Source organism: Danio aesculapii, chromosome 3 (assembly GCF_903798145.1).
Source record: "Danio aesculapii chromosome 3, fDanAes4.1, whole genome shotgun sequence".
NCBI lineage: Eukaryota > Metazoa > Chordata > Actinopteri > Cypriniformes > Danionidae > Danio > Danio aesculapii.
Genome location: NC_079437.1, coordinates 13,647,493 through 13,669,246, shown reverse-complemented (window position 1 = coordinate 13,669,246; position 21,754 = coordinate 13,647,493). Strand labels below are relative to the sequence as shown.

General features: G+C 37.8%; 1 protein-coding gene across 1 annotated transcript; it reads right to left on the bottom strand.

Annotated features, from left to right (window-relative positions):
• Window positions 1-2,092: 2,092 nt before the first annotated feature.
• Window positions 2,093-20,448, bottom strand: asphd1 (aspartate beta-hydroxylase domain containing 1). The gene is made up of 7 exons (XM_056453191.1): window positions 20,283-20,448; window positions 20,112-20,192; window positions 17,336-17,778; window positions 16,903-17,109; window positions 9,692-9,899; window positions 6,018-6,131; window positions 2,093-2,762 (listed from the first exon to the last, which is right to left on the bottom strand). Exons 3-7 carry the CDS (start codon window positions 17,759-17,761, stop codon window positions 2,653-2,655), a joined length of 1,065 nt encoding a protein of 354 aa, XP_056309166.1. The 5' UTR covers window positions 17,762-17,778; window positions 20,112-20,192; window positions 20,283-20,448; the 3' UTR covers window positions 2,093-2,652.
• Between the last annotated feature and the right edge of the window lie 1,306 nt (window positions 20,449-21,754).

Below are 21,754 nucleotides of genomic sequence, written 5' to 3'. Positions count from 1 at the left end.
GACGCAGAGTTTGTGTTAGCTTCATGCACTGACATGAGTTACTAAAACATCAGAGAAGAGCTCATTAAAATTCATGACCCTTCCAAATATGGTCAAAACCAACCATAATCACATTAGGCCCAGCTCATAGGGTTAGAAATAGACCTGTTAAACCATTTCTGTTGAATTTGTCCTCTTACCTAAGCCACATACCTCCTGTTTAGATATAAGTAAATGCATATTGTATCCATGCAATGTATATGGCACATAAATTGTCTTATCTATTATGTGAGATAAAACACACAGAGATGGACATTTCACCATCTATCGAGTGTTTATGTATGTTTAAGCACTCACCGAAACACCAAAGTGTCTATTTTTACTCCTCAATTTGCATGTGCAGAAGCCCCTCTGGGTGAAAAACTGTGTTTTTTAGTGCTTTTAGTGTGTGAACAGTATCTTTATTATTATGAAACACGTCCAATAGTCACGTACCATTACACAAATAGATGAATTTGATTGTTTACATAAGAAAGCACATGGAAATCTGCAGGAAGGTATAGATCTCCAGGATTAGGGTTGGGGACCCCTGCTTTAAAGCATCAGAATGCGGCCATTTTCATATTCATTTCCTAGTACAGCTGTACGATTGATTGAAGATTTTGATTCAGCAAAAGCTGCAATTTTCATGCACATATTGTCAGAGAAACACGGCTCTGTGATCACTAGTAAATCTTCTCCAGTGGGCGCTCTTACGCAGAAACCACAAATACACTGAAAAGAAATCAAACAGAACAGAGGACTTACCAGCTTTTATTGGTTCAACGTGACTAATAAACAAACAACTATGGAATCTTCTCAGAGAATGAATTATTTCAAGCGCTCGAAGTTATGAAGTGCGTTTGGAGTAAAAACATGTTAATAAATGTGGTATTTTCACACGCTTTTAGATGTAGCAGCAACTCGAGCTTTAATTCAATGAGAAGCAACACAAACAGCTGTCAAATCGCAGAATGATAACCTTTGATTTCATGGTCACGCCGATTAAGTCATACATAAGTTTTTTTTGCGTAGCTTGTCAGTGAACTATGGCTCTGCTCCATCTAAAAGCGTATGCTGGAGATTTAATACTGATCACGCACTAGCTTAACTGACAAAATGTACATCATCATCACAACCCAGGCTCATTCTGAAAATGTACCCCATATACATTTCTAAAGAGAGCAAAATACATCCCAAGAGCTACGTTTTTTTGACAGTTTTTGTTTTCGCGAATCCATCAGAGGCTGCTGTGTACGCTTTTTCAGATCTCAGATTTCTCTAGCGAGTGCCATACTTGCCTGTTGTTCTTGTGTAAATCCAGAGGATGCTGTCGACTGACTGATTGACTGACCCACCCTCCTCCTTCCCTAAACCCAAGCAATAGTGTTTTCAAAAGCACAGATTGACCCGCCCACCCCCTTCCCTAAACCCAACCGACAGTTTTGAAAAGCAATCCAGAAAAAGAAATGCCCTCGCCTGATTTTTACCACATTTTCAGATTTAACACATTCTCACCCTGTTATTTACATGTTTATTTTATTTTTTGGCTTTTGTTTTTTGTCTTACCTGCTTTCTGGAACCGTTCTTTCCTGGACATGAGCCCCATCGTCATGGTCAATTCCTCTCTGTGTTGCAAGTCCGCCTACGTACAGGGCAAGCTACTGGACAATCAGAAGATAAGCAGTCAGCTGGTAAGCATGAAAAGGAATGCCGTCATACCGCCCCGTAGCGTTCGTTTTAAAGACGAAATGCAGCTGTTTGTAGCTCTGGCTACATAATTCGCAATCTCCAGAAATGTATATAGGGCTACGTTTTCAGAATTGAGCGTATGTTGGAAAATCATCTTCGATTAATCATGCAGCCCTATTTCATAGTGTTTTCATAATAACTGCAAGCCAAAATGAAAACAAACATCTTTTGCTCTTTTCAGATCTAATCAATATATAATATTTGATAGCAAAGGGCACCCCCTGGGGGTTCGGAGACTCATGTAAACTCTGTATAAAGGAAGAATCAGCTCTGGGTGATATTAAATTTAACAAAACTTTTTTTATTTAGATGTTAACCCAGCTGAATACATACTTGATTTGCAGGACAGTCATCAAGCGCATTGTTGGCAACACGATCAAAATTCACAACGCATGCAAGTAGTCCGGTCATACACAGTATGTTGTGTTCGGTGTGCTTCACAGGTCTGAAAAAATAACTGATGAGATAAAAAAAACAACTAAATAGCATAGCCATGAGACACACGTACAGTATTTACGGAGAATCATGAATCACAGTATAACATCAGAGAGGTCAGGAGGAGAAATCAGGCACAAAAACGAGAGAACAGGAGCGTGGGATTATCAAGACAGGCACAAGTCAAATATAGATATGAAATTGTTCGTCACGTGTCATCACAGTATCTGTGTGCTCAGGGCTCAACATATGATCCATATGTCGTCTGATTTGTCTGTCTACTTTGTCTAAAACTCAAACAGAGGTGCATAAAAAGATGTGGCTGTTAAATGGTCAGTATTATCAATATGAATTTTCAACAACAAAACAAAACAGAAACACATTTTCTGCATTTAAATATGACATGAGAGGGGTTTGAGCAGTGCATCCTGGGAAGTGCAGCTGGATTTACTGCTCGGGTGCAAAGATGTAGTCTAGAGCTTGTCTCTCGGCTGCGGCCACATTGGGATGCCATAGGTCCACACTGAAGATGACTCTAGGACCGTCCTCTGCTGCCCCTATAGGACAAACACATACATTACAGAGGAATCCCACTGATTGTCATGGTTAAAATTATTAGCACCCTTAGTGAACATGAAAAATAAATCTGCTTTGAGATTCTGTATGGAAAAATGTTTACAGGTTTCCTCCAAACTCATATTAGAGAAATCCCAAGACTGACACTCAAAAAATGACATTTATTGTTTGTTCGAGCTACTTATTTACGTATTAAAAATGAGCTGAAAAAACACAATTCTTGATTTTTTTTCTGCGACAACAAATTGTTTTATGTTCAATCCCCTTAATTTTGTTAATGCGGCACGTGGCTCAGTGGTTAGCGCTGTCACCTCACAGTAATAAGGTCGCAGGTTCAAGTGCCGGCTGGGCCAGTTGACCTTTCTCTGGGCTTTAGTTTGCATGTTCTCCTTGTGTTCGCGGTTTCCCCCATGGTCCAAAGACATGCAGTGTAGGTGAATTGGGTGAACAAAATTGGCCGTAGTGTATATGAGTGTGTGTGTGAATGAGATGTATGGGTGTTTCCCAGTACTGGATTGTGGATGAAAGGGAATCCTCTGCGTAAAATATATGCTGGAACAGTTGGCGGTACATTCCGCTGTGGCGACCCCTAATAAAAAAGGGACTAGTAGCTGGCAGCTAGGTCGCCCACTGAAGCTAAGCAGGGCTGCGCCCGGTCAGTACTGGATGAGAGACCACATGGGAAAGCTAGGTTGCTGCAGGATTGGTGTTAGTGAGGCCAGCAGGGGGCGCAAAACCTGTGATCTGTGTGGGTCCTAATGGCCCAGTATAGTGAAGAGGACTCTATACTGCTCAGTAAGCACTTTCTTTCGGATGAGATGTTAAACCGAGGTCCAGACTCTCTGTGGTTGTTAAAAATCCCAGGATGTCTTTCGAAAAAGAGTAGGGGTTTAACCCCGGCATCCTGGCTGAATAAATGTAAGGAATTATTATTAATATTACTAAGCTGAAAGAAAATGAATGAATGAATAAGTTACCTTAATCCCTTCGTGATTGTGTGGAACACAGCATTTTGTACAGTGTATCTAGACAAATGGATTTTGTAAGTTGATTTTGTAAGTATTTTTTAAGTAATTTTGACCAATGTGTATTAGAGAATGAAAGGTTTTTAATGACTTTTTTGATGGAAAGACTAAAAGGACGAACAATGAAAATGTGTATTTGTTATTAGCAAGGGTGCCAATAATATTGACCATAATTGTCTGAGACACTCAAAAATGGATATGGTTTAAATCTTTAAGCCACCTTTCCACTCTACACGACATTCGGACACGACTGTCAGAATACGCCCCTTTGTGGCAGTCACACAGAATATTCAGTTTTGCTGTGCACCATGGGAAGCCGATTCTTGCGGTGGTGTCCGAAATAAAGATCAAAAGCAAGAGTCTTCATTCTCCGTGCGTTCACCATGGTTGAATGAATATATGAATACTAGAAACTCATCATAGACTGTTAAAAATTTTGGAGGGAATGTGGAGACAAATTATGAATAGAATATTTTTATTTAATCATAGACTTTTTTTCTGATTAAGAAAATTACGGAAAACTACTATTTCTCATCTCGCACACACGGACCTGCTTGGACAATACTGGAATATATCACATCCGGTCGGCCGGTCGCATACGGTCTAGTCGCAGGATTTCAAATATTTCAACGGATCTGCAGCTCAAATCAGATCCGAATTTTCCACATACAGAGATAATCAGAACTCCACGCAGCTCTAGTACGCAGGTATTTTTATAAATGGAGTTTTCCCCACTTTCGTTGTTAAAAAAAAATCTCTGTCCACATAAAAATGCACTGTGATGCATGTTAAGAGCATGCCGAACCAACAGGTGGCACTTTTATACTGAGTTCAAATCAAACGGTAAAGTCTAGATCGAATGCGCAGCCGGCTGGAAGTGCGATATGCACATCAATACAGCAGCGTTTTTTTATGACATTGTATAACAATAATTAATATTTTTACAGTACTGTGGCGCTTGGAGTAGGGGTAGACATTCAAAAATGCTATTTATTGGGTAATTTAATAGCTAACATAAATAATACTCAGTACAACTACTGTTTTTACATTACAGCGATGTTTGGGTTTAAGGTTGGGGTGCGGGTTGACGTTAATAAAATACAATAAATGGTAAACTTAATAAATAATATAAATAATTCTCATTAACTTTCGACCGCAACTATATTCGATCTAGCAACTACCAAATCAAACGGGGAATTAAGTTTATTTCATGAGTTAATTGCATTCAAGTCAATGCAAACTTGAGTACAGAAGTGGATTACCGTCCCGCTGTTGAACAATGGGGGAATACGCGATTCATTTGCTGCGATTCATTTACAATATTCAATACTCATCTGTGATATACGATTCGTTTACTGCATGGACAAACAGCCAAAACGTATAGAAAATAGTGCGGTTTTGAAAATACACATGTTTGTGTGGACAGGGCTTTTTTTGAGGTTCATGCAGATGAGTGGGGTTGACAAACCACCTGTAGGCGATTCACTCTTCCTCTCCATATGTACCAGACACTTTCTTATTAGCTTCAGGGTTTTTAAATGTATTTTAAAATAAAAATACCGAATACCTCAATTCTAAGTGTGTATCAAAATAAACTGCAAAATCCAGCAGCCACAACATGTATCAAAACAAAATACTGTATTTTTGAAAATACTACAAAATTCTTTTACAAATTTCTTTGCAAACTTTCTATTGGATTATTGCTTCACCGTTTTAATATATGAATGTTTGTTTTACATGTTTATTGGTTATTAGCCAATGAAGGATTGAGTTTGACTAGATTGTACGGTTACCTGTGAGACATCTGCAGCATCTCAGTTGTTTCTCCTACAGATTTAATATATAAAATGGAGCGCTTTGTGCAGAAGCTACTGTTTCTGCGTATTCAGAATGATCTCTCTTATATTTATGCTCATGTAGCACTCGACTAATCCCATCTTACACATATGTTTATAAAGTTGTTTTTTTCTAATCTCATCTAGGTCATGAAATAGGTCAGGGCCACTGCTGCCCCCCCCCTTAGAAACATTATCGCGTGGCATCCTAGCAAACAGAAAACAACTTCACTTTTCCAACAGATGCATGAGGGGTCACATTCTCCAGTTCTTCATCTGTGGAAGGTCTGTTATCTACTATACTGTTGTATTGCATTTAGCTTGATGTGATTCAGCATGTTATGTGCGATAGGGGTTTGTAGAGTACTTTTCTGACCGTTGTGTGAGATGGTGTGCAGGAAAGAGTCGTCCACAAGGAGGCAGTGTCCCTCTGACCAACACTGAGGCTCTCCACCAACCACCAGCTCACACTGAGCAGGAGTCTGAAGACCTGACACACACACATACACATACATACATTGGTATTGGTGGTTTATGAGGACTCTCAATAGTAGGGCTGCACAATATATGGTTTCAGCATCGATATCACAATGTGATCATTCGCAATAGTCACATTGTAGGATATGCAATGTTGAGTTTTTATTATAGCGTATCATTTGCATGTGGCTGTATAATGATTTCAAAAGCATTCAGGCATAAGAGATTTTACCATTCGTAAGTTTAATAATGATTAAGTTTAATGAGTTATTGTTAATTTTCAATTACTGTACCTGATTACTATTAGACTCAGAAAAGGATAAAACACTTTCTGTTTGATATGCATCTTTTTTTGATGTGTTTATCTATGCTCCTAGATTTATTTATTATATTTTTTTGCAGATTCTCTCCCCTATAGAATCATCCCAATCAATCTAAATTTATAAATACTTTCCAATTAGAATGCTATTCAAGGAAAAATTGTATTTTCACTCACCGGCCACTTTATTAGGTACACCTGTCCAACTGCTCGTTAACGCAAATTTCTAATCAGCCAATCACATGGCAGCAACTCAATGCATTTAGTTATGTAGACATGGTCAAAACGATCTGCTGCAGTTCAAACAGAGGATCAGAATGGGAAAGAAAGGTGATTTAAGTGTCTTTGAATGTGGCATGGTTGTTGGTGCCAGACGGGCTGGTCTGAGTATTTCAGTAACTGCTGATCTACTGGCATTTTCATGCAAAACCATCTCTAGGGTTTACAGAGAATGGTCCAAAAAGGAAAAAATATCTAGTGAGCAGTTGTTACAACCGAGGTATGCAGAACAGCATCTCTGAACGCACAACAAGTTGAAACTTGAGGCGAATGGGCTACAGCAGCAGAGGACCACACTGGGTGTCACTTCTGTCTGCTAAGAACAGGAAACTGAGGCTACATTTCTCACAGGCTCACCAAAATTGGACAATAGAAGATTGGAAAAATGTTGTCTGGTCTGATGAGTCTCGATTTCTGCTGCAACATTCGGATGGTAGGGTCAGAATTTGATGTCAACAACATGAAAGCATGGATCCATCATGCCTTGTATCAACGATTCAGGCTGGTGATAGTGGTTTAATGGTGTAATGGTGTGGGGGATATTTTCTTGGCACACTTTGGGCCCATTAGTACCAGTTGAGCATCGTGTCAACACCACAGCCTACCTGAGTATTGTTGCTGACCATGTCCATCCCTTTATGACCACAGTGCACCCATCTTCTGATGGCTACTTCCAGCAGGATAGCGCACCATGTCATATAGCGTGAATCATCTCAGACTGGTTTCTTGAACATGACAATGAGTTCACTGTACTTAAATGGCCTCCACAGTTACCAGATTTCAGTTCGATAGAGCAACTTTGGGATGTGGTGGAACGAGAGGTTCGTATCATGGATGTGCAGCTGACAAATATGCAGCAATAAGTCAATATGGACCAAAATCTCTGAGGAATATTTTCAGTACCTTGTTGAATCTATGCCATGAAGGATTAAGGGAGTTCTGAAGGAAAAAGGGGGTCTAACCTGCTATTAGTTAGGTGTACCCAGTAAAGTGGCCGGGGAGTGTATATCGCAATATATATTATCACAATGTTATTATTTATTTATTATTAATTATCACAAAATATCACAATGTTAGATTTTTCCAATATCGTGCAGCCTTACTCCATAGGCATCATGCATTTTATACTATTTAAAAAGCTTATTATATGACCTTACCACATCCCTACCTCTACTCACTCATAAACCACCTCAACGTGGTAATATCTTGTCATTATACACCAAATAAACCACTCATAAACCACTCATAAACCACCAAAACAGTATGTACCCACATACACACACATTCAACATTAAAATTATAATGGCACCATGTATTGTTTTTTTTTTTCCTCAAATGCAAATTAAGGGCCAGATTTACTAATAAAAAATGTCTTTCTGTCATTAAAACAGTACTGTCTGGATTTACTAAGTATGCTTAATAAAGAATTAGCACTGGAAAGGTATAGATACTGATTTTGTCCCTGATCTTACTGAATTTACATTTGTAGGAGTTTCCCACTGTAAAAAGTATGGGGCAAATGTTTTTATGCTACTTTAACTTATTTTAATAAGTTAATCAGGTTTCAACTAGACTTTGTTTAGTTATAAAGTTTAACTTAATATTTTTAGTCAGTTTGATATAAGTAGAGATGCATTGAAAAGTTTATTTGATTCAACAAAAACAAATTTAGGGCAGCAAGAATTTTATTTTTAAAGTGCAGATGCAAATTCTATGGTATTTCAAGATGTCATGCAATGCTATTTACATGCTATTTGTTTGCGCTCCTCAAAAACACTGGTATTTGCATTACTTAACATCTTAAAAAAGATTCAACTTAGGGAATAGTTCTCCCAAAAATGTAAATCTAATCAGTTTGTTCACTCTTACTTAGTTCCAAACCTTTGTGAGTTTGTAATTCCTGTTGAACACAAAAGAAGATATTTTGAGGAATGCTGAAAATCTGTAACCATTGACTTCCATAGTAGCAAAAGCAAATGCCGTGGAAATCAATATTTAGAGTTGTTCAATGTTTTTCAAAATATCTTCTTCTGTGAGAATAAAGAAGGTCACAAAGGTTTCTAACAGGTAAAGAGTGAATAAACGATGACAGAATTCTCCGTTTTGGCTGAACTATCCCTTTATATTTGAATTAGTTAATGAAATATAAGCACTTCTAATTGTAACTGATTTACTGATGGCATATTGTGAATGTTTGCTAATTCTAAATGCATTTATTTATTATGATTTTTATTACTATTATGGAATTTATTTGTTTACTTACTTTTGTTATTTATTTTTGCAGTCGAGTCCCTATTTCAAATTTACTTGCAGAAAATCTAGATGGAGAAGTTCTCTCTTGTTTGCATAGTTGGTGTAGTCCTAGTCTTAAAAAAAGTATTTTCAATAGTAAAGAAGTGTTCAAGGCTCTTTAAAAACTGCCCAAGAATTTATTTTGTGAATGAATACAAAATGGGACATTGACTTTACAGTTTTACGGCTCTAAACATGGTTGCTTTGCATGTTTACATGTACAATACCAAAATCAAAACATCAGAAATGCTATCCATTGTTATTTACAGTATTACTGTTCTCACTATATTTTTGATTCAGCCTTGATAAACATTAGATACAAAACCTAATCAGTGTACGAGCGCCATCTTGGCATGTGCTCTCCGGTCTATTGTCTAGTCCCACCCTCCTTGTTATCCCATTATTAGTTTATTCAGTTCACCTGCTTGTTTGCTAATTCTTTCTCTTTATAGTCTCCTTATGTCTGCTGTCCTGTGCCAGTTCATCATATGCCATATCCTGTCAAGTCATGTCCTGTTTTTGTCCAGCCCTAATCCATGCCTATCCAGTCAAGTTTGTCTGTTTCTTTGTTTTGCTAATGTTTTCCTGTTTTAAGTAATATATAAACAAAAACATAAATCTTGGGTTTTATGACATGGCAAATCAAAAAGACAGACTTTCTTGTCTTTGTTTTAGTGACTTACCCAGATGGCATCGCAGGCGTGTGTTTGTGGGGCCGTAAGTGCCTGCCAGTGTGGCCCCGGGCCCCAGGAGGCAGAAGCCGGCGGAGCCCAGAGAGTTGCTGCTGATGAAGGTTCTGAGAGAGAGGAGGGTTCGGTATGAACATGGACACGCTCTGCAGTTACTCGCCACACACACACCGGCATTGTAGAGCGGGAACACAGTCTGGCCCTGACAGAGAAACACATCAGCTCATCACACAAACATACACAATACCAGTGGTGTAAATTAGAAGCACACAAATTACTGTAAGGCTGCATTAACACTGCAGATCTTGATGGTCGATTCCGATTTTGTGACTGTATCCGGTTTTGTTGATGACCTGCTTACATCATATTTTAAAAGTAACTAGTATCTGATTGTCTGCATTTACACAGCACACGGCAAAGGCGCAATGACCAGGAATAAAAGAGCGGGCGCTGACTAACAGCTGATAATTAAAGAGTTCTCTTTTCTCTATTCCTGTATGTAATCTGTGCGCAGCGTTTGACAAGCTGTTTTACTATAGTTTATGACAGAAAGGTTCTCATTTGTCCATCTTCTTTTGATATATAGGCTTTTTTAAACCAGTAGGCATCCTAATGTCATGTCCATGGCATGATTTATGTACGTTATGTATGCACTAGTTTTATATTAGTTTATATTGGTTACGTGGCGGACATTGCACTCTTTCTCTCTCGTTAACATGCTTAAGTGAAGTTTCATAAACTAATTTCGAAAGGAGCATGTGATATGATTGAGCACGTCTGGCCACTCATCTGTAATCAGTAATAATCCAATCAGAGCAATCCTAGTTCACTATAAATGGATCATTTTCTCCCTACTGCTCTATCTTCGTTTGGAAGAATCCCCCCTTCCACCCCATCTCCTCCTTTTCCTCCCTTTTCTAAAGGGGGAGCTTTCGAGACCTACCTGATCCCGGATCTCCTGATATGCTTATTGACCGGGTGGGAGCCCTAGGCTCAAATATCTCCGAGCTCAGGGTTCTCTCCCGGGACAGCATGCCAAAACCTGCTTTAAACGCCAAGCATATCTAAGTGGGAACTCTTGAAATACCTGTGCTTAATGAGAACATGAAAGCGGTTTAGGTCCTCATGTATGAGATTTAAGGTTTGCGACTCTGCTGAAATCTGTTCTATAAAGAAAGTGTCAAACTTGACGTCACTCGCTATGGTTTTTAATAAAGCGCGACTTGCATTGACAGGTGAAAATCCGATCTACCTGCTTACACTGCAGACACGAGGGCACAGATCCGATTCATATCGGATAAATTTCCACATATGAACAAGGCCTGAATCTGATTTGAGTAAATCGGAATCCATGTGATTTGTTACTGCTTACACATACATGGGCCATATCTATGGAAACCCGTTCCCGCCACTGAATAAAAAATAATTAATTTTGGAAAAAAAATAATAAAAATTTAAGTCAGAATTCCGAGTTATAAAGTCAGAATTCTGAGTTATAAAGTCAGAATTCCAAGTTATAAAGTCAGAATTCCGAGTTATAAAGTCAGAATTCCGAGTTATAAAGTCAGAATTCCGAGTTATAAAGTCAGAATTCCGAGTTATAAAGTCAGAATTCTGAGTTATAAAGTCAGAATTCCAAGTTATAAAGTCAGAATTCCAAGTTATAAAGTCAGAATTCCGAGTTATAAAGTCAGAATTCTGAGTTATAAAGTCAGAATTCCAAGTTATAAAGTCAGAATTCCGAGTTATAAAGTCAGAATTCTGAGTTATAAAGTCAGAATTCCGAGTTATAAAGTCGCAATTCTGAGTTATAAAGTCAGAATTCTGAGTTATAAAGTCGCAATTCTGAGTTATAAAGTCAGAATTCTGAGTTATAAAGTCAGAATTCTGAGTTTTAAAGGAGTTTCCTGTTATGGCGATTGGCCATAAATGAAGTGTTAAAGACTCTTTCTTTAGGTTCTGCTTGTGATAAGGTATAGATTCGCAGCCCAGTTTACCAATAAAGGCCAGGAATACACAGTATTTGGTTGACACTTTTACTGAACTGAAATATAAACTAATACAACCCTTTTAGTTTTAGCCCTTTTTAATGTTCATGTACGATATGTCTGCAGCTCAAGTACACCACACGAGGGCACTCTTGCAATATGAAATGAATAACAGCTGCGACAAAATGTAAATCATATAATTGTTACACATATAATAGATAAATAATATAGAAATCCTGATTTTAGACTTTTGGAGGAATCACACAACCTATAGCTAGTTTCAGGCGCTCTGTTTATTGCTTTATAATTGCTATTTAGACCAAATGGTAATAAAGAACAAATCCATAAGAATAAATAGACAGTCTAGTTCAACTATATATTTCCTTTTTGAAAGCGTGATAATAGATTCTGACTTAATAACTCGCAATTCTGACTTAATAACTCGCAATTCTGACTTAATAACTCGGAATTCTGACATAATAACTCGCAATTCTGACTTTATAACTCAGAATTGCGACTTTATAACTCAGAATTCTGACTTTAAAGTTTTCATTTAAAAAATTTTTTTTTACTACTTTTTTTTTCCAATTAATTTTTTTTTATTCAGTGGCGGGAACGGGCTTCCATACATATCCGATCTGTGCCACATGGGAGAAAAAAATCTGAATTGAGTCACTTGAACAGTGCAGTGTAAATGCAGCCTAACAGAGTAGTTTTTTCTGCATAAATATAAATATATATAAAGTAGTTTGAAAATGAGTATGTTTACTTGAGTATATTTTTATGCTGTATTTGTACTTATGCTGTTCTATTTTTCTTCAACCTACAGTCACTACTTTATGTTTCTTATCTTGTCTACAGTGATTGGCTAAGTAGACATGCAAAATAATCTCATCTGACAGACCGACCTCAAGACATTTACAGTGTGAAGCATTAAATGTGTCAAAGAAGATGCAAAAACATTACACGCAATGACTGAGATACTGTTTAGACTGCATGTGACTGAAGAGAAGATGAAGGATGTCTACTTTATGATGACTGAAATCACTAAAATGGCCTTAAACAATAACTAAATGGACTACAAATGATGTAGATGTAGATGTAAGTACAAAATGTTTTCAAAAAGATGTACAAACTGCATGTATTCTATCAGTGCTGCAGGAGTTTAGTTTGCGGCGCCACCTGCTGGACACTTTTAGCTTTTTAGTCAGGCGTTAAAGTGCATAATAACCTATAGGACAGGGGTCACCAAACTTGTTCCTGGAGGGCCGGTGTCCTGCAGATTTTAGCTCCAACCCTAATCAAACACACCTGAACAAGCTAATCAAGGTCTTACAAGGTATTCTTGAAACAATCAAGCAGGTGTGTTGAGGCAAGTTGGAGCTAAACCCTGCAGGGACACCGGCCCTCCAGGACCGTGATTGGTGACCCCTGCTATAGGGGTTGGAGAATGAAACTGAAACGCTGGCCAGTTTAATGTTGGTGGTTTCATGGATAAATTTGACCAGCCAATCTTCATTGATTGCACATTCCACCAACAAGAGCAGAGTGTGAAGGTTTAATTAGCAAAGTAATAGCACAGATTTGCCTTAAATTTTGCAAAGTTGAAATGTGAGAGTTCAAAAAAGGACAAATTTCGTATCCAAAAAACATAAAACTACAGCTGCCTGACTCACTGCAAAATTAAATGTGTGCCTCAACTCTCCTGTTTCCACCAAAACTGTTCATCGGGAGCTCACCAGGGTCAATATACATAGCTGGGCTGCTATAACCAAACCTTTGGCCACTCTTGCCAATGCCAAACGATGGTTTAAATAGTTCACTTTCGCTGTCTTTCCCATATCTGGGAGAGCTACGGTGTGGAGAAGCCCCAAAGAAGCATACCACCCAGATTGCTGATAGCCCAGAGTGAAGCATGGGGGTGGATTAGTGATGGTTTGAGCTGCAATATCATGGCGTTCCCTATGCCCAATACGTGTGCTAGATGCGTGCATCACTGCCAAGGACTACCCTTTCTAGAGGAGCATGTTCACCCAATGGTTGAATAATAATGCACCAATACACGCAGCAAGACTGGTGACAGAGTGGTTTGATAAAATTGAAAGTGAAGTTGAACATCTCCCATGGACTGCACAGTCTCCAGATCAAAATATTATTGAGCCGCTTTGGAGGAACGAGTCAAGAAATGTTTTCCTACACCAGTATCATTTAGTGACCTAGCAACTGTTGAACAAGAAAAATGGCTCAAAATCCCTCTGGCCACTGTGTAGGACTTGTACAAATTTCGTTGTGCGGTTAGCCGCAGCATTCTGTCAATTTGTGTTTGGAACTGAAATAAATGTGTTGTGCTTCACAGAACATCCACCAGGCGGCCCATCGAACAACAAACTCCACTATACAAAACACATCATAACATTGTTTTAAAATACGAAGGTTTACATTTTTCTTATTATTTTGATCATGTATTTATTTTATAAATTTAATTTATAAATAATTATTTTATTATGAAAGGACAGTTGAGATTTCAGACAGGAAAGCATTGGGAGCAGAGAGAGGGGAAGGATCAGCAAAGGACCTCAAGCCAGGAATCGATCTTGGGTCGCCGTGAGCACGTCTGTGACTATTGGCTATTGATTTTTTATTATTATTTCCCAAATGATGTTTAACAGAGCAAAGAAATTTTCACAGTATGTCTGATAATATTTTTTCTTCTAGAGAAAGTCTGATTTGTTTTAGTTCGGCTAGAACAAAAGCAGTTTTTAATTTTTTAAATACCATTTTAAGGTCAAAATTATTAGCCCCTTAAGCAATATTTTTTTCAATAGTCTACAGAACAAACCATCGCTATACAATAACTTGCCTAATTACCCTAACCTGCCTAGTTAACCTAATTAACCCAGTTAAGCCTTTAAATGTCACTTTAAGCTGTATAGAAGTGTCTTGAAAAATATCTAGTCAAATATTATTTACTGTCATCATGGCAAAGATAAAATAAATCAGTTATTAGAAATGAGTTATTAAAACTATTATGTTTAGAAATGTGTTGAAACAATCTTCTCTCCGTTAAACAGAAATTGGCAAACCAATAAACAGTGGGGCAAATAATTCTGACTTCAACTATATATATATATATATATATATATATATATATATATATATATATATATATATATATATATATATATATCATGTTATTTTCACTGAGGCTTGATTAGGACTTGATTTGACTGAGGCTCCTGTTTTAAATATTGTATTATTTTATCAGACAAAATGAAAGATTATTTTGTTTGGATATTTAGTGCATATTTACTGTTTGAATATTTTTAAGCTTGAACTGTTGTAGTATATTTATACAGATGGCTAAACTGACATGTCATTCTCAAAATGAATTGATGCTGTATTTGCTGCAAAAGGAGGCCCTACACCATACTAGTCAATTATTGTGGTCTGAAACCAGGCGTTTCATTGTCCAATCCCTGTAAGTGTTAACATATCATCAGAGATAAATATTTGGCACTTATATTGAACAGATTTCACTCCACATGTAAACACACATCAATCTGCTATCTGTCGGCTTATAGGTGCATAAATTAATGTAATGTGTTCTCACATTTAAAGCTCATGTTTTAAATTTATAGTCAATGAATGACGAATGGCACTACATTTTTGCCAAGTATTTTTTATTTATTTAATTCAGTACTCTTCCCGCCACTACATAATGCACACAACCCAATCTCCTTACTTTACATAACTGCTGTGAATCTTTTGTAACGGACTTAGCAGTGGTTTGTGTGTGCGTCCTGCATTATTTATAGCTTGATTATTATGAGAGAATGATGAATTGAATGCAAACAGATGCCTAACAGCAGTGCAGCACAGATATTGATCGGAAGATATTAAGAGAGGATGAGAAGGACAGCCAGAGAATGAAAGACCGTGTGTGTGTCTGTGTGTGTGTGGTGGATGAAGCAGAGTGATACTGAATGCAAATGAATTACAAGTGTACCTATAAATAATAATGTCATTATTTACTCCCTCATGTCATCTCAAATTAAATATTGTTATTCTATCTATCTATCTATCTATCTATCTATCTATCTATCTATCTATCTATCTATCTATCTATCTATCTATCTATCTATCTATCTATCTATCTATCTATCTATCTATCTATCTATCTATCTATCTATCTATCAATAAAATTCTATCTATCTATCTATCTGTCTATCTGTCTATCTATTTATCTATCTATCTATCTATCTATCTATCTATCTATCTATCTATCTATCTATCTATCTATCTATAAATAAAATTCTATCTATCTATCTATCTATCTATCTATCTATCTATCTATCTATCTATCTATCTATCTATCTATCTATCTATCTATCTATCTATCTATAAATAAAATTCTATCTATCTATCTATCTATCTATCTATCTATCTATCTATCTATCTATCTATCTATCTATCTATCTATCTATCTATCTATCTATCTGTCTGTCTGTCTGTCTGTCTGTCTATCTATCTGTCTGTTTCCATCCATCCATCCATCCATCCATCCATCCATCCATCCATCCATCCATCCATCCATCCATCCATACATACATACATCCATCTATCCAATTACCTATCTATCTATCTATCTATCTATCTATCTATCTATCTATCTATCTATCTATCTATCTATCTATCTATCTATCTATCTATCTATCTATCTATCTATCTATCTATCTATCTATCTATCTATCTATAAATAAAATTCTATCTATCTATCTGTCTATCTGTCTATCTATTTATCTATCTATCTATCTATCTATCTATCTATCTATCTATCTATCTATCTATCTATCTATCTATCTATCTATCTATCTATCTATCTATCTATCTATCTATCTATCTATCTATAAATAAAATTCTATCTATCTATCTATCTATCTGTCTATCTATCTGTCTGTTTCCATCCATCCATCCATCCATCCATCCATCCATACATACATACATCCATCTATCCAATTACCTATCTATCTATCTATCTATCTATCTATCTATCTATCTATCTATCTATCTATCTATCTATCTATCTATCTATCTATCTATCTATCTATCTATCTATCTATCTATCTATCTATCTATCTATCTATCTATCTATCTATCTATCTATCTATCTATCTATCTATCTATCTATCTATCGTTTATTCAAACATCTTTATTCACCTTTGGTCCCTGGTAGCTCCATCCCAGTTTTGAGTCGATGCCCTTCTGGAAGACCGCCTGAAACTCTGCAAGGATTATGGGATAGCTGGCCTCCAGAACCTCAATGTCGTGACGATGGGCATCCCTGGGAAAGAAGGGAATGCTGGGAACATCTGGGAGGTAGAAGAGGTGAGGCTTCTGAATGGATGGCCGATCGTTGTTTCTGTCCTAAAAGAACAAACAATGAGGTAGTGTGCAAAAGTCTTCACCAACAATAACAACAACACAGATATTTTAAGTAAGATATTTCTATCTATTGGTGTTGTGTGTCAGTAGATAAGAATACTCAATTTAAACCACACACAAGTCTTAAGTTGTCCCCAAAAAACATTTAACTCATTTTAAATAAATAGTTTAAACTATAACTATTTCTTGAGAGCTTCCCATGTCTGACCTGATTGCGCAGGCCCTTGTGAATTCGACCCATGCCAGCCCAACTGTAGCGCTTGGCGTACTCTTGTAGTGCCCGATAGAGTTTCCTGCTCCCTGCCGCAGCATCCGTAGGAAATGGAGAGTGGCTCAAAACCGGCGTCAAGTAGCTCTCTGTTCCCTCCTCTTCCTCCGCTGCCTCCAGGCTAATAGCCGCTGATGATTTAGGGGAAGACAGTCCTGGGTCAACCGGAGAACGGCTGGATGATCGGGAGAATGAGGAACGGCTTGAACTGCTTTTCAGCATTCCAGAGTGGGATGGAGGGTCAGATCCGACGCGATAGCAGTACCAGAGGAAAAGGAGCAGGACTGTCCAGAGGAGCCCGCTGAAAGGAGGACCACCCAACACTGAACACGGGGGAAGCGGCACCAAGTCCAGAGACCAGGACATAATGCTGAGAGAGCGAGCTTTATGAGGAGAGAAAGGAGGAAACAGACAGAACTCTGTGATTGACACACGGTATGTGGATTCGGTTACTCATGACTTATTATTCATTCATTCATTTTCTTTTCGGCTTAGTCCCTTTATTATTCTGGGGTCACCACAGAAGCATGGACCACCAACTTATCCAGCATATGTTTTACACAGCAGATGCCCTTCCAGCTGCAACCCATCACTGGGAAACACCCATACACACTCAATCACACACATACACCACGGACAAATTAGCTTAACTAGTTCACCCATAGCGCATGTCTTTGGACCGTGGGGGAAACCAGAGCACCCGGTTAAAAATAAAAAAACCTGAAAAATCACATGTACAGAAGTATTCACAGCCTTTACTCAATACTTTGTTGATGCACCTTTGGCAGCAATTACAGCCTCAAGTCTTTTTGAATATGATGCCACAAGCTTGGCACACCTGTCTTTGGGAATTTTTGCCCAGTCCTCTTTACAGTACCTCTCAAGCTCTATCAGGTTAGATGGGAAGCGACGGTGTGCAGCCATTTTCAGATCTGTGCAGAGATGTTCAATAGGATTTAGGTTTGGGCTCTGGCTGGGCCACTCAATTCATCGAGTTGTTGTGAAGCCACTCCATTGATATTTTGGCGGTGTGCTTTGGGTCATTGTTCTGCTGGAAGATGAACCGTCGCCCCAATCTGAGGTCAAGAGCACTATGAAGCAGGTTTTCATTCAGGATGTCTCTGTACATTGCTGCATTCATCTTTCCCTCTATCCTGGCTAGTATTCCAGTTCCTGCTGCTGAAAAACATCCCCACAGCATGATGCTGCCACCACCATGCTTCACTGTAGGGATGATATTAGCCTGGTGATGAGCGGTGCCTGGTTTTCTCCAGACGTAACGCCTGGCATTCACTCTAAAGAGTTAAATTTTAGTCTCATCAGACCAGAGAATTTTGTTTCTTATGGTCTGAGAGTCCTTCAGATGCCTTTTGGCAAATTCCAGGTGGGGAGTGGCTTCTGTCTAGCTACTCTACCATACAGGCCTGATTGGTGGATTGCTGCACAGATGGTTGTCCTCTTGTAAAGTTCTCCTCTCTCCACAGAGAAACACTGGAGCTCAGACAGAGTGACCATCGGGTTATTGATCACCTCCCTGACTAAGGCCCTGCTCCCCTGATCACTCAGCTTAGATGGCTGGCCAGCTCTAGGAAGAGTCCTGGTGGTTCCAAACATCTTCCACTTATGGATGATGGAGGCCACTGTGCTCATTGGAACTTTCAGAGCAGCAGAAATTTTTCTGTAACCTTCCCCAGCCTTGTGCCTTGAGACAATCCTGTCTCTGAGGTCTACAGACAATTCCTTTGTCTTCCTGCTTGGTTTGTGCTTTGACATGCACTGTCAACCCTGGGACCTTATTTAGACAGGTGCATGCCTTTTTTAAATCATGTCCAATCCACTGAATTTACCACAGGTGAACTCCAATTAAGCTGATAAAACATCTCAAGAATGGTCTGTGGAAACAGAATATACCTGAGCTCAATTTACAGCTTCACTGCAAAGACTGTGAATACTTCTGTACATGTGATTTTTCAGAATTTTATTTTTAATAAATTTACAACAATTTCAAAAAATCTTTCTTCACATTGTCATTATGGGGTATTTGTTGTGTGTAGAATTTAGAGGAAATAAATGAATATAATCCATTTTGGAATAAGGCTGTAACATAAAAAATGCGCTATGAATACTTTCAGGATGCACTGTATTTTCCCCATCTCTGACTGCAATTTTAAAAAGCCCTGACAGGAACAAATATTGCAAATTAGCTTCTATAATAGGTCTATATATGCACGAGATGGCTCAGTTTCATCTATGTTTATAGTATCTGTCTATAAACTAATAAAACAAAATAAATAAACCACGAATTCCCTCAATAATCATAACCTTCATGAACTTCAGTAAGTACTCGTAACATGAGACTTTCCTAGTGAGTGAAATCAATACACTTAGTCTATCCGCCATACCTAAATTCTCAGTTTCATCCATGTTTATGAGCAATAATGAATATCCAGCTGACCACATACAATGAATATTAATCAATTGTCAAGGGCTGAAATTTCTCTTGCTTTATTACATAATGATTCCAACTGCAGTCGCTATGTGCTGTCTTTCATTCTCACGTTGCTGAAAACGTCGCACACGGATGTTCGGAGAGCGAGAGCAGGATGACGGAAACAGCCGATTTTTGCCGAACATTACAAGTTACCGTTCAGACACTTGAAGCGAGATTTTTTTTTGTTTAAATAATAAGCTGTGCTTCTCATATGCACTCGCTTACCACTTCTCCACAGTCTTACTCAGTCTCTCTGTCCCCCTTTCGTTCTCGCCACGTTCCTTCTTCCTCTGTTTATCTGCAGACCTGAAAAACACAGTATCGATTCCGCATTCAGTGCTTCCGTACGACAGGAAGAGCGACTCCTCCTTCTTTGCGAAGATGTTTTTTTATTACCTTTGTCCATGTACTGACGCATCGGAATCAGCCAGGCCTTCGTTGCTGGGGGGTTTAAGCCTTATGTTGAACAGATACCAAACCTTCTTGCTGCTCGCTGAGAGCCGCCAGGGCAAGTTTCAGCACCGAGACGCTGGACAGCTCCTATGCAGAGCGCCGTCTGCGTCTTGCGTTACCGCAGATCAACCGGAGGGTGGCGCTAGTGAGTTGAACAGAAAAACAACACCTCAACACTGGTGTTTATGGGGGTAGACCGAACCATTTTGACGAATCAGTTGTTTTAACTGGTTCTAAAAACGATTCAGTGATTCTTTTGCCATCACATGGTCAGTGACATCACAGGGTTAAATATTTGCGTTTTTAGGGGGATTCTGTCACTAATTAAGTGACTGTTTTATTGCAATACAATTAACATTAATACAGCATAGGCTACAATAACATAAAATAGACATAGTGCCAGATCTGTGGTTTACATATTCATGAACTCAAACTGCAGTATCAGTAGCTACTGCAGTATTTATTTCAGTTCATCAGGTCACTATAATTAATACTACACTATGCTATATTCATTTAAAAAGAGTCGTTAATACTATATAAAACAGTTTACTACTGTATGGCTCAAAAACACAATAGTATTCTCTATAAAATACTATTGTATTTTTAATTTGAGTTGCAGCCGAGTAAAAAATCAATGTCAATTGAACCCTTTGACTTATTGACTTATCCATAATCTTTGATCTGAGCATCATTAATCTCCATTTTCTGAGCATTAAAAGTGTTAAGTCATACCCTTTCTTCTAAACTTACCCTTTGCCCCCTCACATAATAAATAGGTTATCCTAGATTGTTTAAAAGATGGGTCTCAGTCCACTTCTGAGCAAATTCTCGCACAATGCAAAAACAGGACATGATGTCATAAATGCAACCATAAAAATTACAAAATGTTAATTTTGTAAAATATTTTTTGATAATCGACCCTTACAGTTCAGTACAGATGCCAGAAATACATCTTTATGCCTATCTTGGTTTGTGTTTGTTTGTGATTTCATGATGCTTTTAACTGCTACATATTTTTTCAACCATTGTGATTATATGTACATATATTTAAATATATTAATCTTATGTGATCATATGGCCATATATATATATATATATATATATATATATATATGTATATATATATATATATATATATATATATATATATATATATATATATATATATGTATGTGTGTGTGTGTGTGTGTGTGTGTGTGTGTGTGTGTGTGTGTGTGTGTGTTTGTGATTATAACTTTAAAAATTGGCCATTGAAATTTTAAATGAAAATATAATACAATATTATTCATCCATTTTTTTTAGGCTTGGTCCCTTTATTAATCTGGGGTCGCCACAGCAGAATGAACTGCCAACTTATCCAGCACATTTTTACGCAGCGGATGCCCTTCCAGCCGCAACTTATCACTGGGAAAATA